The 18,786-nt window shown below is 41.6% G+C and overlaps 1 protein-coding gene across 1 annotated transcript in view; it reads right to left on the bottom strand.

Annotated features, from left to right (window-relative positions):
- The window catches only part of ZDHHC8 (zDHHC palmitoyltransferase 8), a 121,200-nt gene that overhangs the window by 28,658 nt on the left and 73,756 nt on the right, over positions 1 to 18,786 (bottom strand). Inside the window, exons 7-10 of the mRNA XM_075832599.1 lie at positions 18,073 to 18,205; positions 17,863 to 17,980; positions 17,523 to 17,632; positions 14,345 to 15,381 (exon numbers count right to left, since the gene is read on the bottom strand). Of these exons, the coding sequence (XP_075688714.1) occupies positions 14,345 to 15,381; positions 17,523 to 17,632; positions 17,863 to 17,980; positions 18,073 to 18,205 (1,398 nt within the window). The remainder of the gene's footprint in view (positions 1 to 14,344; positions 15,382 to 17,522; positions 17,633 to 17,862; positions 17,981 to 18,072; positions 18,206 to 18,786) is intronic.

Here is an 18,786-nt window from a genome sequence, read left to right as displayed (position 1 = left end):
ATAATGACAAAATGAAAACAGAATGTTAGAAAGGTTTGAAAATGCATTAAAAATGAAAAAGTCAAATTTCGCATGAACATACAGTGAAGGAAATAAGTATTTGATCCCTTGCTGATTTTGTAAGTTTGCCCACGGTCAACGACATGAACAGTCTAGAATTTTTAGGCTAGGTTAATTTTACCAGTGAGAGATAGATTATATTTTAAAAAAATCACATAGTCAAAATTAATTATATTTTTTTCTTTGCATTGTGCACAGAGAAATAAGTATTTGATCCCCTACCAACCATTAAGAGTTCAGCCTCCTCCAGACCAGTTACACGCTCCAAATCAACTTGGTGCCTGCATGAAAGACAGCTGTCTTAAATGGTCACCTGTATAAAAGACTCCTGTCCACAGACTCAATTAATCAGTCTGACTCTAACCTCTACAACATGGGCAAGACCAAAGAGCTTTCTAAGGATGTCAGGGACAAGATCATAGACCAGCACAAGGCTGGAATGGGCTACAAAACCATAAGTAAGACGCTGGGTGAGAAGGAGACAACTGTTGGTGCAATAGTAAGAAAATGGAAGACATACAAAATGACTGTCAATCGACATCGATCTGGGGCTCCATGCAAAATCTCACCTCGTGGGGTATCCTTGATCCTGAGGAGGTTGAGAGCTCAGCCGAAAACTACACGGGGGGAACTTGTTAATGATCTCAAGGCAGCTGGGACCACAGTCACCAAGAAAACCATTGGTAACACATTACGCCGTAATGGATTAAAATCCTGCAGTGCCCGCAAGGTCCCCCTGCTCAAGAAGGCACATGTACAGGCCCGTCTGAAGTTTGCAAATGAACATCTGGATGATTCTGAGAGTGATTGTGAGAAGGTGCTGTGGTCAGATGAGACTAAAATTGAGCTCTTTGGCATTAACTCAACTCGCCGTGTTTGGAGGAAGAGAAATGCTGCCTATGACCCAAAGAACACCGTCCCCACTGTCAAGCATGGAGGTGGAAACATTATGTTTTGGGGGTGTTTCTCTGCTAAGGGCACAGGACTACTTCACCGCATCAATGGGAGAATGGATGGAGCCATGTACCGTCAAATCCTGAGTGACAACCTCCTTCCCTCCACCAGGACATTAAAAATTGCTCGTGGCTGGGTCTTCCAGAACGACAATGACCCGAAACATACTGCCAAGGCAACAAAGGAGTGGCTCAAAAAGAAGCACATTAAGGTCATGGAGTGGCCTAGCCAGTCTCCAGACCTTAATCCCATCGAAAACTTATGGAGGGAGCTGAAGATCCGAGTTGCCAAGCGAAGCCTCGAAATCGTAATGATTTACAGATGATCTGCAAAGAGGAGTGGACCAAAATTCCATCTAACATGTGTGCAAACCTCATCATCAACTACAAAAAAAATCTGACTGCTGTGCTTGACAACAAGGGTTTTGCCACCAAGTATTAAGTCTTGTTTGCCAAAAGGATCAAATACTTATTTATCTGTGCACAATGCAAATAAATATATATAATTTTGACAATGTGATTTTCAGTTTTTTTTTTTTTAAATATAATCTATCTCTCACTGGTAAAATTAACCTAGCCTAAAAATTCTAGACTGTTCATGTCTTTGACAGTGGGCAAACTTACAAAATCAGCAAGGGATCAAATACTTATTTCCTTCACTGTAACAATTCAGACCCTTTGCTATGACACCTGAAATTTAGATCTGGGGGCCTCGTATTTCACTAGATCATCTTTGAAATGTTTTTACAACTTGATTGGAGTCCCCCTGTGGTAAATTCATTTTATTGGACATGATTTGGCGTATGTTGAACTGTCTGTCTGTTTCGGTACCAGAATTTAAAATCACCTCCAAGAATGGCATTTAGGCGATCTAAGAATCAGAGGGACCAATTGGTTCATGCAGATGTTGGACCCTCACGTAGGAGGTCATCAAATGACATTGGCTCCTCCTAGAACTGGCTGCTTCCCATGTCTCAATTGTGGGAATTGTACTACTCTTGTCAAGGGAAACATGTTCACTGACCCATTTAGTGGTAGAATATTTCAGATCAGACATTTCTGAACATGTTTCTCTACATTTGTTATATACGCATGACAATGCCCATGCAAATTTACTTACATAGGGGAAACAACACAGGAGTGTAGAGTCAGGATCAATAAACACAAATCGACTATTCACACGAAGAGACTTGATCTACCGGTCTCTAGTCATTTTGTTAAAGAGGCTTTGTCACCAGATTTTGCAACCCCTATCTCCTATTGCAGCAGATCGGCGCTGCAATGTAGATAAGAGTAACGTTTTTGTTTTTTTTAAAACGAGCATTTTTGGCCAAGTTATGACCATTTTTATATTTATGCAAATGAGGCTTTCTAAAGTACAACTGGGCGTGTTTAAAGTAAAAGTACAACTGGGCGTGTATTGTGTATGTACATCTGGGCGTTTTTACTTCTTTTACTAGCTGGGTGTTGTGAATAGAAGTGTATGATGCTGACGAATCAGCATCATCCACTTCTCTTCACAACGCCCAGCTTCTGGCAGTGCACAGACACACAGCGTGTTCTCGAGAGATCACGCTGTGACGTCACTCACTTCCTGCCCCAGGTCCTGCATCGTGTAGGACGAGCGAGGACACATCGGCACCAGAGGCTACATTTGATTCTGCAGCAGCATCGGCGTTTGCAGGTAAGTCGATGTAGCTACTTACCTGCAAACGCTGATGCAGAATCAACTGTAGCCTCTGGTGCCGATGTGTCCTCGCTCGTCCGACACGATGCAGGACCTGGGGCAGGAAGTGAGTGACTTCACAGCATGATCTCTCGAGAACACGCTGTGTGTCTGTGCACTGCCAGAAGCTGGGCGTTGTGAAGAGAAGTGGATGATGCCGATTCGTCAGCATCATACACTTCTATTCACAACGCCCAGCTAGTAAAACAAGTAAAAACGCCCAGATGTACATACAATACAAGCCCAGTTGTACTTTAACTTTAAACACGCCCAGTTGTACTTTAGAAAGCCTCATTTGCATAAATATAAAAATGGTCATAACTTGGACAAAAATGCTCGTTTTAAAAAAAACAAAACGTTACTCTTATCTACATTGCAGCGCCGATCTGCTGCAATAGCAGATCGGGGTTGCAAAATCTGGTGACAGAGCCTCTTTAAAGCTTGTCACAGTATTGGTGATCTCAAATTTTGGATCATAGATCATGTACCGTTATATAGGAGAGGATAGAACAGGGAAACTCAAACGTAAAGAACTGGAATGGATTTTCCGGCTCAATACATTGTCACCTAATGGGCTTAACCTTGACTTTAAAGTTGCCATTGGTGTCACATGAAGGGTATGTTTGGTTATGTCGGTTTCTATGGGAGACGCCTGCATATCCTGGATGTGTCTTGAATATATGATAAAAAAATATATATGTATGTTCAATTTATTATATCTCATATTATATGACCTTATATGTAAGTTGTATGATTATATATTAATTGTTCTCTTTGTATATTTATCCCTAGATGGAAAATGATGTGTGGACTTCCTCCTCTGAAACTCAATTGTTCCATTCTCCTTATGCGTGGATTTTCATATCGTGCAAGGTCTTTTTGACTTGTATAAATTATATCTCATGCATAAATAGTATACGTACCTGTTCACGTCCCCTTTAAAAGTACATGTTGGGTATAGCCTATATTTCTATTCATTAAATAGCAGTGCGACATTACGCACTTTAGGAGTAATTTAACATCTGGGCATTAATCTCCAGTTATAGGGCATTACACTATATAAAAATTCTTCATTGTCACTTTATCAGTTTATTTAAGTCCATTACTGACCCAATATTTAGCTATTTTTTTTTAATCACATTTATACACACTTTATAATTTTTTTGCTTTCATGTGATACTTCAAATGAATTATCTAATATCGATTACTCCCTATTGTAGACCTAGCCCTTACTTGTGCTCTCTATTTGAAATATAAAATGTAGGTATATTTAAAGGAACAGTGTCACGAAAAATTTTTTTTTACATCAGTTTGATTTACATCATATGGATACACTTAAATAAAATGGGAATTGTTGGTGATATTAACTTCCTGTTTGTGGCACATTAGTATATGGGAGGGGAGAAACGTTTCAAGCTGGGTGTTGACCATGGCGGCCATTTTGAAGTCGGCCATTTTATATCCAACTTTAGTTTTTTCAATGGGAAGAGGGTCATGTGACACAAACTTATCGAGAATTTCACATGAAAAACAATGGTGTGCTTGGTTTTAACGTTACTTTATTCTTTCATGAGTTATTTACAAGTTTCTGACCACTTATAAAATGTGTTCAAAGTGCTGCCCATTGTGTTGGATTGTCAATGCAACCCTCTTCTCCCACTCTTCACACACTGATAGCAACAATGCAGAAGAAATGCCTCCCGATCTGACCCCCTTAGAATTTTATCTTTGGGGTCATCTGAAGGCAATTGTCTATGCTGTGAAGATACGAGATGTGCAGCAACTGAAACTACGGATACTGGAAGCCAGTGCTAGCATTTCTTCTGCGGTGTTGCTATCAGTGTGTGAAGAGTGGGAGAAGAGGGTTGCATTGACAATCCAACACAATGGGCAGCACTTTGAACACATTTTATAAGTGGTCAGAAACTTGTAAATAACTCATGAAAGAATAAAGTAACGTTAAAACCAAGCACACCATTGTTTTTCATGTGAAATTCTCGATAAGTTTGTGTCACATGACCCTCTTCCCATTGAAAAAACTAAAGTTGGATATAAAATGTCCGACTTCAAAATGGCCGCCATGGTCAACACCCAGCTTGAAACGTTTCTCCCCTCCCATATACTAATGTGCCACAAACAGGAAGTTAATATCACCAACCATTCCCATTTTATTTAGGTGTATCCATATAAATGGCCCACCCTGTATTTGTGTTGATTGTATTATTGGTATGTCTGACTCTTTAAGTCCTTATATACTGTGGTCTTTTTGTATGTTCACATGCTTGAGAAAGGTCCTGTTCGAGTGAAACGTCGCATTTGTGGGTAAATATATTCCTGTTATTTTGGATGTGCTTCCTTGTCTTTTGAATTTTGCGGTCTCCATTCATGTGACCTTGGATCAGGTTCCTGTAAGGCTTGCACCCATTATACTATATTATATTTTTCTCCGGTGCGGTGATCATTCCTTTTTTCATAGTCACACCCCTGTCTATATAAGGTCTCACAGCTGACAATGCGTATCAGAGCAAAAACCAAGCAATGAGGAAATAACTGCCTGTAGAGCTCAGAGACAGGGTTGTGCGGAGGCACAGATCTAGAGGACACAAAAAATGTTCTGCTGCAGTGAAAGTTCCCAAGAGCACAGTGGCCTCCATAATTCTTAAATGGAAGAAGTTTGGAACAACTAGGACTCTTCCTAGAGCTGGCCGCCCCACCAAACTAAGTAATTGGGGGAGAAGGGCCTTGTGTAAGAGAGGTGACCAAGAACCCAATGGTCACTCTAGCTGAGCTCCAAAGATCTTGTGTAGAGATGGAGAAACTTCCAGAAGGTCAACCATCACAGCAGCACTCCACCAATCTGGGCTTTATGGCAGTGGCCAGAAAGAAGCCTCTCCTCAGTAAGGGTATGTTAACACGCAAACTCAAAAAGCGAAAACAGCTCCTGATTTTCAGACGTTTTTGTAACAACTTGCGTTTTTCGCAGCGTATATTACGGCCGTTATTGGAGCAGTCTTTCAATGGAGTCAATGAAAAATGGCTTTAAAAACGTCTCAAGAAGTGTCCTGTACTTCTTTTTTGCGGGCGTCTTTTTACGCGCCGTATTTTGACACCGACGCGTAAAATTAAACCTTGTGGGAACAGAACACCGTAAATCCCATTGCAAGCAATGGGCAGATGTTTGGAGGTGTAAAGTGCCGTTTTTTCAGGCGTAATTCGAAGAGTAAACAGCCCGAATTACGTCTGAAACCACTGCATGTGAACATACCCTAAAAGACACATGAAAGCCCACCTGGAGTTTGCAATAAAGCACATAGGACTTTCAGACTGTTTGAAACAAGATTCTGTGCTCTGGTGAAACCAAGATTGAACTTTGTCAATGCCAAGCGTCATGTCTGGAGGAAACGCGGCACTGCTCATAACCTGCCCAATACCATCCCTACAGTGAAGCATAGTGGTGGCAGCATCATGCTGTGGGGGTGTTTTTCAGCGTCTGGGACAGGGAGACTGGTCAGGGTTGAGGGAAAGATGAATGGAGCAAAAGTACAGAGATTTTCTTAATGATAACTTATTCCAGAGTGCTCTGGACCTCAGACTGGGTCGAAGGTTCACTTTCCAACAAGATATTGATCCTAAGCACACAGCCAAGACAACACAAGAGTGGCTTAGGGACAACTCTGTGAATGTCCTTGAGAGGCCCAGCCGGAGCCCTGACTTGAAGCCAATCGAACATCTCTGGAGAGACCTGAAAATTGCTGTCCACCAACTGTCCCCATCCAATCTGACGGAGCTTGAGAGGATCCGTTGAGAAGAACAGCAGAAAATCCCCAAAGCCAGGTGTGCAAACATTGTGGCATCCTACCCAAGAAGACTGGAGGCTGTTATCACTGCCAAAAGGTGCTTCAACTAAGTAAAGGGTCTGAATATTTATGTCAATGCAAGATTTTAGTTTTTAATTTTGAATAAATTAACAAAGATTACTAACATTCTGTCTTCACTTTGTCATTATGGAGTATTGAGTGCAGAATGATGGGGAAAAACCTTGTTTTTTTTAATTTTAGCACAAGGCCGGATTTACACGAGCGTGTGGGTTTTGCGCGCGCAAAAGGCACTTAACAGCTCCGTGTGTCAGCAGCATATGATGCGCGGCTGCGTGATTTTCGCGCAGCCGCCATCATTATGACACTCTGTTTGTATGTTTGTAAACAGAAAAGCACGTGGTGCTTTTCTGTTTTCAATCACACTTTTTACTGCTGTTGCGCGAATCACGCGTGTCCCACGGAAGTGCTTCCGTGTGGTGCGCGTGATTTTCACGCACCCATTGACTTCAATGGGTGCGTGATGCGCGAACAACGCACAAATATAGGACATGTTGTGCATTTAACGCAGCGGACACGCTGCGTGAAAATCACGGACTGTCTGCACGGCCTCATAGACTAACATAGATCCGTGCGAAGCGTGTGAAAATCATGCGCGTTGCACGGACGTATTACACGCTCGTGTAAATCCGCCCTTACTCTACATATCAGTTATTCCAAACACCCAACCATATAAACCCATTTTTCCACACCCGGGAACTTCTGATTCTTTCCTATCTCAGAAGCTTGATGAAGAGTGGGCAAAGAATCTTTCCTAGCACTATATTCTGGCTTTGATGTGTTGACGGATTTGCCAAGCATTTTGAGCAGGTTGAAATCAATTTGTCATCCTTACTGAAAAGTGACACGTCCGGCTGCTGTTATGTTCTGGGGAAGCACTGACCAGTTTCCGGTTGTCAAATACTGCTCTAGATTGTAACTTGTGGTTAATATTTTAAACACTAGGGGGAGCTAGACATTTTGGAAAGGCAAAAATCTGCATGGCCCTTTCTTTTATCATCAAACATAACACCTGAGCTCTGCAAAGTTAATCGGGGCACATAAACATACCCGAAAGACATATTTGAAATAGGGGCTTTTACATTAAATACATAATGGAAAAAGGCATCTACATTCCATATGTACCATATACAAGCTCTGATGTCCAAATGAGCACAACATGAGCATACCAGTAGTTCGATGCTGTGAAAATATCAAATCCTTTTTATGTCATCTTGCACTTAACACCTATTCTCTCATCCATTTCTGGCTCAACTTTCGCACCTTTTTCCTCTGGTTACCCTGGATGTCCAAGGCAATTGCAAGCTGAACTGCATAGCTGTATGAGGACTTGTTTTTTGCGGGGTTAGGCCTGATTCACACGAGCGCTGTGCATCTTGGACGTGACAAACGGCAGTTTTTCACGTCCGAGGTGCATCCGTGCTCTGCGCTGCGGGACGCCATCTCTCGCATCCCCCCTAGAAGAGTCTATGGAGGGATGCGTGAAAAGAACGTACATGTCCTATTTTCTCACAGACAATTCACACGGTCCGTTGAAACAACGGCTGTGTGAACGGCCACATTGAATTACATAGGTCCGTGGGACGTCCACTGTTTCATCGGCCGTCCCACGGACGTTTAACACGTTCGTGTGAATCAGGCCTTAGTTGTACCTTTTTAATGGCACCATTTTGGGGAACATATTTTTGGTTTAACTTTCATTAACTTTTTTTTGGGGGGGGGGGGGGTGATAGCACAAAACCCTGAAATTACGCCATTGTTCAATGCGTTTTAATTTCACACCGTTCACTGTGCGGCATAAAAATAATTATTCTATGGGTCGGTACGATTACGACGATACCACATTTGTAGAGGTTTTTTAGGTTTTACTACTATTGCACAATAAAAACTGTTTTGAACTACAATTATTTATTTTTGCATCGTCGCGTTCCAAGAGCCGTCATTTTTTTATTTTTCAGTCAATGTAGTGATACGAGGGCTTGTTTTTTTGCGGGACAAGACGTAGTTTTGATTGGTACTGTTTTGGGGTACATGGGACTTATTGATTAACTTTTATTATGACTTTTTGGGGGGCAATGGAAAAAAAATAGCAATGTAGCATTTTTTTTGCGTTTTTTTTTACGGTGTTCACCTTGCGGTTTAAGTTACATGTTAACTTTGTTTGTGTCATTACGGTCACGGTGATACCATATATGTGTACTTTTATTTAATTATTTACACTTTTACTAAATTAAACCACTTTTTATGGAAAATAATATTTGTTTTTTTACTGTAATCTTTATTAATAATTTTTATATAACATCTATTACTTATTTTTTTTAATCCCACTAGGGGACTTCACTTTGCGATCTTTAGATCGCTGTTAGGGTATGTGCACACGACCTATTTTCAGACGTAATGGAGGCATTTTACGCCTCGAATTAAGCCTGAAAAGACGGCTCCAATACGTCGGCAAACATCTGCCCATTGCTTGCAATGGGTTTTACGATGTTCTGTTCAGATGAGGTGTAATTTTACGCGTCGCTGTCAAAAGACGGCGAGTAAAATTACGCCCGCGTCAAAGAAGTGCAGGACAATTCTTGGGACGTTTTTGGAGCAGTTTTTCATTGACTCCAATGAAAAACAGCTCCAATTACGTTCGTAAAAGACGCCGCGAAAAATGCAAGTACATGTAAAAACGTCTGAAATTCAGGAACACAGCTCCATAATTTCAGACATATTTTGCGTTTGCGTGTGAACATACCCTTATAATGCTTTGGTATACTTAGTATTACCTTATTATTGCCTGTCAGGACGTGCCAGAGATTTACACTAATAGATCTATACAAAGGGCAGACTTGGGGGCCTCTATCAGGCCATGGCTTCCGTGGCACCCCATCGGAGGCATGCGATTGCATTGGCGGGCCACCGATGAATGAGAGAGGGAGCTCCCTCCCCCTGCAAATGATTTAAATGCTGCAGTCGCTATTGGCCACGGCATTTAACGGGTTGAACGGCCGCGATCCAAGTAAACTTCGATCGCAACCATCGCAGCAGGAGTCCGGCTGTCATCAGATAGCCAATCACCTGCTCCAGCCTGCACAGGAAACCCATGCAGGACTTAGACTGGGCTGCCATGAAAAGGCGACGGCCTTAGTGCCCGTCTGTATCGTAGTCCTGGTCCGTGCACACAGCTACGGCCAAGTGCATGAGGCCTAAACGCTCCACTTGGTTTTATACCTGCCAGAAAATCACTAACTTTCTTGCAGCTGTTTTTTATACTTTTAAAATAAAACTATACACCTGTAACTTGCCATAAATGGAACGTTTACCGATCAGAAATCTGCTGTTCATTTGATTTCTTGTATTGTTAATACTTTGACAAATTGTCTCGACTCTTTTGCAGTGCATGTGTCGCTGATTTTGCATGATCACTTAGGATTTGTGGTATTTGTATGTCCTTTGTCGACTTGCAAGTTCTACTCTGATGCGTTATAGTTTTAATTTGTTTGACACTAATATGCAGACTTTGAATAAAAAGACATTTGACCAAAAAAAAAAAAAAGGAATCGCTTGTCCATGTTATTGTGTGTATGGTAATATTGATGGTAACAAAAAGCTATTTGTCTCGTTGTGATTTGAAAGCGTTAAAAGCAATAAGAAGGTCATTACTTACCTTCCACGCTCCTTTTACTGCATCAGCTTGGGTACCACAATGCATCTACGCTAGTATTTACGCTTGGCACGAACTGAGCGGTTACCGATGCGGAGGAGAGTGGAATGTAATATGAACCATTAGACCAGCGGGGCAAGGGGAAGTATGAAGCGATCTCCCGGGCTAAGCCCGCTCCGTACGAAGCGGGTATCGGCTGTTACAGCCGACATTTCACTGCAACAAGGAGGATCCCGCTTGTCCAACCCCTTAGATGCGGCGGTGCGGTCAATAGCGACCGCGGCATCTAAGCCTTTAGAACAAGGGGACGGCCCCCTCTGACGTGCCATCACTTCCCCAGTAGGGATGCACGATGCATCGAAACTTCGATACTGTTTCGATACTCTGCATCCCCAAACGGTTCGATACCGTTGTTTCATGTATTTCGATACGTAATACAGTCATTGCCGCGCTCCTGAGTCCTGACAAGTGTGCGGGGTCAGGATGATGCAATGCGGCCGGCGCTGCACTAATGAGCGGTGGCACTGAAGACAGAACATGGTGGGCGCACTACAAAACACCCCTATGTTCTGTCTTCAGTGCCTGAACCGCCGCTCATTAGTGCAGCGCCGGCCGCATCTCCTCATGCTGACCGCACACGCACTACCTGTCAGGAGCGGGGCAATGGCTGTATTACACAGCCGCAGCCCCGCTCTATAATGGCTGAGAACAGAGAAACCTCTTATCTCCGCCATTATTCCCGTGAATGCTGCGATCAAAGCTGACTGCAGCATTCAGGGGAAAATGAGAAGGGGGGATGCCCCTTGGATCGCGTCACAGGGAATTCCTGTGACGCGATTGAGGGACATACCATATATGGGCAGACAGCCCAGGGTCCATTGAAGGACCCCAGGGCTGTCCTACCATATTTCCTGTTAGGGCATACATAGGTATGTCCTAAAAACTGCCTGTGTACTATCAGTACACAGGATAATGTACTGGCATATAACAAGGTAATGTTAAATTTAAAAAAAATACACATACACCTTTTTTACAATAAACATTAAAATAAGTCTCAATACATAAAATACACATTCAGTATTGGCGCGGCCGTAATAACCTGCACAACAATTTGTTTGCATAATTTATGATATGTACGCTGTAAAAAAAATAGAATAAAAACGGTTTTCTATCAATTCTTGTTGGGCACAATGTGTGATGAATTTAACCTCCTTGTGCCTCACATTAATAGTAATTAACCCCATCATGTACCTTACATATTAACCCATTATGACTGAGAAACATGATGGGGTTAACTACTATTAATGTGAGGCACATGGAGGTTAAATTCATCATCACACCACGCGCCTCACATCAGAAAATGGAAGAACTTTTTTTGTTTTTATTACTGTTGGCAAAGTATCGAAATCGCAATACTAAATGAAGTATCGGTATCGAAGTCCAAATTTTGGTATCGTGACATCCCTATTCCCCAGGCGATCTAATCTGCCAAAAAATGGAATAAAAAGTGTTTAAAAAGTCTTATTTACCCCAAAAATGGTACCAATACAAACTGCCCAGCAAAAAATAAGCCCTCGCACTGCTTAATTGACGGAAAAATAAAAAATAAACATTATGGCTCTCAGAATATGGCAACACAAAACTAATTTTATTTTGAATAAGTAATTTTTCCTTGTAAAAGTAGTAAAACAATAAAAAAAAAAAACAACCGATATAAATTTTGGTTTCGCCTTAATCACAATAAAGTTAACATGTCGTTCTTACGGCACGGTGAACGCCACAAAAACTAAACCCAAAAAATAATGCAGGAATAGCAGTTTTCCCCATACAACACAAAAAATGTATTCCCAGTACATTATATGTTACACTAAATGATGCCATGAAAAACAACTCGTCCCTCAAATCAAGCCCTTTTAAATCGACGGAAACATTAAAAAAAAAAAAGTTATGGCTTTTGGAATGCGGGGGAAAAAAAAAAGGAAAAATGAAATTAACTAAAAATGGCTGCGGCGGGAAAGGGTTAATCTTAGTCAAGCTCCAAATGAAAAGCAAAGTTGTATTTGATGCAATGTTACATACAATGTTAATACAGGCATTAAACAACAAAAATTTGGGAAACTTGCATCCACAAAATTAAACTTCTTCAATTTACTGGCAACCCCCTCACCCCCCCCCCCCCCACCCCAAACAAAAACCTTTAAAAATGTAATCTGGTTACACTACGTATCGTGTATGTACATAAAAGACGAAAAAAAACAAAAAAACACGGTACCAGATACTACAATTAAAAGTGTTACTCATTAATTTACATATAATACTTCAAAGAGCAACTCTAGTCAAATCTGAAAACTCTGTCACCTGCTTCCTGTACTATGCTGTGGACATGCAGATTAGGTTTTCCTCAAATGTTAGCCTTCAGAATTATCTTAATATTACAAAATACGGTAATCCTTTAAATAAGTACTCCATTAAGAAGGTGACAAATTTTCCTTTGGCATAGTTTAGAAAAATCAAACCACCCCCAACTTCTAATTTACTAGGCCACCTTTAAAGAGGCTCTGTCACCACATTATAAGTGGCCTATATTGTACATGATGTGATCGGCGCTGTAATGTAGATCACAGCAGTGTTTTTTATTTAGAAAAACAATCATTTTTGACGGAATTATGACCTATATTAGCTTTATGCTAATGAGTTTCTTAATGGACAACTGGGAGTGTTTTACTTTTTGGCCAAGTGGGCGTTGTACAGAGGAGTGTATATCGCTGTCTGCAATGTAAATGAATGGAGAGAAGTGTATGACGTTGATTGGTCAGCGTCATAGCTATATCGCTATGTGCAGCCTCATACACACACTAACATTACTGCAGTGTCCTGATAATGAATATACATTACCTCCAGCCAGGACGTGATGTGTATTCAGAATTCTCACATTTCTCTGCACGTCTCTGTGAGACTACAGCACAGCACAGCGAGATCTCGCTGTGAATGACAGTTTACAGCATAATCTCGCGAGACTACGCCTGCTATGCTGTAAATCACAGAGACGCTACAGAAGTGGTCAGGAGAATGAATACACATCACGTCCTGGCTGGAGGTAATGTATATTCATTATCAGGACACTGCAGTAATGTTAGTGTGTGTATGAGGCTGCAGATAGCGATATAGCTATATCGCTATCTGAAAAGTAAATGAATGGAGAGAAGTGTATGACGCTGATTGGTCACCGATTGGTCAGCGTCATACACTTCTCTCCACAACGCCCACTTGGTCATATAGTAAAACACGCCTAGTTGTCCATTGAGAAACTCATTAGCATAAAGCTAATATAGCTCATAACTCCGTAAAAAATGATCGTTTTTCTAAATAAAAAACACCATGTACAAGATAGGCCACTTATAATGTGGTGACAAAGCCTCTTTAAGACTCTTCGAACCTTTTGGTCTCAACAGAAAGTGAATGGTACCCCACTCACAAACCACGAGCTACGCAACCGGATCCAGGCAAGTTCTACTGGCATTGCTAGTAACTGCAGTGCCGCATCTCCTAGAAAGTTCGTTTTTGTGGTTTCCCAGAGAACTCGAATCTACCGTTTACAATTTCCGAAGTTTTATCTTAAGAATGGGGTTCTCCTTTACAAACTATATAACAGTATCCTAAAGGTGGTTAAATATTTTTATGTATGCAACCGTTACTATAGACTATATTATTTAGAAATAGATTTAGGTCATCTGGTGGATTTAGATTGTCCTAAAACCCAAATTATTATTAAAAGTGTATTCAGTAGGTTTTCGGTGTCATAATCCAGAGCAATAATTAAAAAAAAAACACAAAACGACGAAAAAAAATAAAAATAAATAAAAAAGTGTTTCTCATTCGTATATTTAGTGAAAACCGCAGAATGCCCCCAGAAAACTGAAGGAACCAATCAAAAGTGGAAACCATAGACAAACAAATGTTTTGGTCCCCACTTTAACTGGTGATCTATGCTGGAAGGTCATACAAAACCTATATATTAATGTCTGGAGCACATATTTTGATTGAGTCATGAAGTATTTAGCATAGGAGATATTCTTACCTCTGAACGGCCATGGAAGCTCCTTCTACAAATTCCATGGTATTGAGAAATGTAACAGCTTTCCCTCCCCCATAAGAGGGCGACCTACGTATTCCAGAGGGTGAAGATGGAACCTGATGGCCAGGAGACTTGTATGACCCATTACTAACCCGTCCTTGCAAGGGCTGATGACTCTGGATATTGTTATTAGCCATATCAGCCTGTAAAGATGTGGTGGAAGTCCTAGGAGCTCTGGAGACTCCACTAGAAAGAGAGGATACAGAGGACTGCAGAATAGGGTTCCTGGAGCTGAAATTAGTAGCCCCCCCTGCTAAAAGATTGTCCTTTGAACCATACCGGCCTGAAGTAGTACGTTGGTTCTCCGAGAGTGAGCTGACCTGCTGTAAGCTGTATGTGCTCGGGGTATCATAGACCCCCGAGTCTGCAAAAACAGAATCTGTGTGAGAATGTAGCAGCTTCTCCCTTTCCTCCATCTCCTTCCTTTCCTGGATTGAGGCCATAATGGATTTGGAAAGGTTGTCATAGCGCACCGGGGAAGGCTCTCTTTGATGTCCGGCAGTCCTGCTTAATACAGGACTGAAACTTTGAGCTGGTTGTCGCTCTGCTCCTCTTAGATGGCACATTTTGGCAGACATATATGGTGAATGGTATCCCACAGAACCAGCGGCAGTGTGTGCAGTGCATTTACCAGATGCTGAAGTCATTGGGTTGAGCAAACTGTCATAAGATAAACTCCCATTACGGTTAGACAAGGCGTTAGGGGAAAAAACACTCTTGTATGGTGTAGTAGTATCACCTTCTGATTTTACCATCTGAAGAGGAATTTTCTCGGACTCACGACGCCCAGAATTCTTTAGACTCAGTGAACGCGAGTTGGCAGTGAAATTGTCAAGTTGCAGCGGGGATGACTGGTATGACTTATGGAGGGAGTTCTTGCGGTACTCTTGAAAATCCAGGTTGGGCTCTGATTGGTAATCATGATTCCTGCAGTCTTCCTCCAAGAACACACAGTCCTTTAGTCCTTCTTGCATAGCAATCTGAAATAGATCGACAGCTTTTGCAGCATTTGACGTAAACATTTACATCTCAATTTGAAAATTGAACACGAAAATCGTATCCCTTTATTTGAAAATGGAGAGCTACAATTCATAGCCTAATTAAACATTTATGTGCGCTAACTGCTTAATGCTGACTGTGTAACTTATCTGAGCTTCCATAATACAAGGCTTGGAGTTTTGAATGTAGCCTTAAAGAGGCTCTGTCACCACATTATAAGTGCCCTATCTCCTACATAAGGAGATGGGCGCTATAATGTAGGTGACAGCAGTGCTTTTTATTTTAAAAAAACAATCTGTTTTCACCACTTTATTAGTGATTTTAGATTTATGCTAATGAGTTGTTTAATGCCCAAGTGGGCGTATTTTTACTTTAGACCAAGTGGGCGTTGTACAGAGGAGTGTATGGCGCTGACCAATCAGCATCATGCACTCCTCTCCATTCATTTAGGCAGCGCATAGGGATCCTTTTAGATCGCTATGTGCTGTCCTACTTACACATTAACAATACTGAAGTGTTTAGACAGTGAATAGACATTCCACGGAATGTCTATTCACAATCCCTGAACTTCGTTACTCTGTCTGTGGTAGTTACAGCAGAGGAAGCGTAATCTCGTTGTAACCCGTTATCTACAGCGTAATCTACATCATAGCGCCCATCTCCTTATGTAGGAGATAGGGCACTTATAATGTGGTGACAGAGCCTCTTTAAAGTGTACCTATGTTGTAAGTGTGGATTCGACATCGTGCAGCCAGAAACGTGTAACTGGAATATTTTAGGTCTTTTCTTCATCACTTATGTGGTAAGTGTGTGCTCTTCCTGGTGTGGAGCTGGAGAAGGGAATTGTATGCACTGATCAATCAGAAGTCTCCCTTCTGCTGCTTCTCCTTACATCATGAGTTACAAACATAGGCGGAGGTCAAGAGACTGCAGCTGTGTTCTCTGCTCCTCCCGACCTCTTCTCTCCTCAGTTATGCTCCATGCACACGACCAGATTTTTCATCAGTAATTACTTACAGTAATTACAGACACCTTTCACTATATTTACGGATGGGTGTCTGACCTGAAAAAATTATAGAACCTGTTCTATTCTTGCCCGTAAATACGGACGACTACGGATGTGCACCCTTCCGTATATACGGATGAAATACGGATGCCTACGGATCCGTATTTACGGACAGTATTTCGGAATAGATGAAAATACGGTCGTGTGAATTACTCGAATACTAAAAATGGAGGAGGTTTCTGAACATTTGCAGAGTCTGCAGGAAGAGGAAGATGTAATAAAAAAAAAATAAATGTCAAAACGACTTAACCCCTGCACAACGGAGACAAATGGAAACCATTGGCACTGGATCCGTCACCATTGAAATCAATCGTGATGGAAACTGAAACCTCTAGTTTCCGTTTGTGTCAGGGCTCCGTTCCGATGGAAAATTTTGAAGGAACGTCGGAACGGAGCCTTGATGCAGATGTGAACGCAGCCTTAACGTGTGTTAGTCTCCCTGAGATTAGCGGCCATTTAAAATTCTGCCAGCTGCTTCTCACTTGCTCCTAGGCAACAGACAAACAGTCACTTTTTTACATTGCATGGTCAAGGAGCAAGTTTGAAAAAGACTCCATTTGGGGTCGAAACGTCGCTAGTGTAGGATGTTGTAAAAATAAAGCCCTTTATTTTGAAGAAATGCTGACACCCTCTTACTCCTTGACAAAACTTTGGATGGTTATGAGCGAACCCTTTGGGATTGACTGGTGCATATTCTCTGTACACTAGCTGTTTAGAAGACCCCGTGTGCGGTTCTCACTCCACCTTTTTTTTACATTTCAGGGATTCCTGGCTGACAGACCGCAGTCCGTTACCAAGGAGACAATAAGAAGCAACCAACAGTTTTCAATCACATGCCACTAATCTCAGTAAAACTAGATGTACTGGTGTTTATTCTGACATGCAAGGAAATTCAGCGCACTCTAAACTGAACCTGAAGAATCTGCACAAGTGGGTCGGGGGGAAAAAGTGCCTCTCTGAGCGAGTAGTCTCCCTAACGTTCAGCTTCTTAGACACCTTGGCAATGACCTTTACAATTCATTTAAGTCTGCATACAATGGTGGCTTTTAATTTTACCTGTTCTGTCGCTGGGTGGTAGTGTACTTTGGGATTTGCTCCAAATCCTGGTCGGTATTTATACATGGCTGGAGTTTGGGGACCGATCATTTTTGGCGATAGTCCACTGTCTGTGAAAGAATACATTAACATTTCATAATTATAAAGCAAACACTTGTGCAAAATTCCAGTAACTGTTCCAACGCAAACTATTCTGTATTACCAGGTTCTGTTAATAGCTGATGGTATGTTTAGGCGGTTTAAGAAAAAAAAAAAAAAGAGACACAAAATTCCTCCCGACTACTCGATTACACTGGTCAGCAGCTATAATAAGCAGTTCTCGGAGGACTTTTGCTTTTACCTTCACTACTTCCCAGGGTTCCCTTCATTTCTGAATATTTGGTTGGGTCTATTTTAGGAGGAAGAGGTGGTTGAATATCCAGAGATTTATCATTTAGGCCGTCTAGACTTCCTTTTGACTGAAAAGAAAAAAAAATATATATAAATAAGTTAAGAGTTGGAATAATACAAGACTGCGAAAGGGACACATTTCATTGGATATGATATTAACCTTGGAGCTGTGTAGGTTAGCTTGGATACCATTGTCGCTTATTTTTACTGTTATTTGTCTTTCTGACAGATCTTGACGTATAAATGGAGGCTTCAGTGTGATCGGTGGCCTCTTCTTTGGTTCAACCACATACCTTATGAAGAAGAGAAATTCTCTTGTTATACAGTATGGTGACGGACAATGAGCAAACCACATTTAACACGACTCAAGTCTCTTTATTGATCATCATAAAAGTGACATATCCAGGCAATAAACACAACAGAAGCTAGTTACATTTCTGACACACTTCAGGGATAGTACCAGTTCTTAGATTGAGAAATTTTAGTCCCATGCATTTTACTTTAACATATAAAACGTGTACATTGTAGATTATTAGGACACGTTACACACATACCACCTCCTCCTCCCTCCCCCCCCCCCGCGGGGGGGGCTTTATCTACACGCGGGGGGCCTTTATCTACACGCGGGGGCTATATACTGGGGTGGGCTATCTATGGAGCACGATATACAGGGGTGAGCTACTGGGGGGGGGGCTATATAGTATATAGCCCACCCCTGTAGATATAGCCCACCCCTGGATATAGCCCCCCCCACAGTAGATATAGTCCAACCCTGTATATAGTCCCCTGTATATAGCCCACCCCTGGATATAGCACCCCTGGATATAGCCCACCCCTGTAGATATAGCCCCCCAGTAGATATAGCCCAACCCTG

The sequence above is a fragment of the Rhinoderma darwinii genome, chromosome 1 (genome assembly GCF_050947455.1).
Source record: "Rhinoderma darwinii isolate aRhiDar2 chromosome 1, aRhiDar2.hap1, whole genome shotgun sequence".
In the NCBI taxonomy this organism is placed as follows: domain Eukaryota; kingdom Metazoa; phylum Chordata; class Amphibia; order Anura; family Rhinodermatidae; genus Rhinoderma; species Rhinoderma darwinii.
The sequence above is the reverse complement of the archived record's forward strand: the minus strand, read 5'-3'. Positions and strand labels throughout refer to the sequence as shown.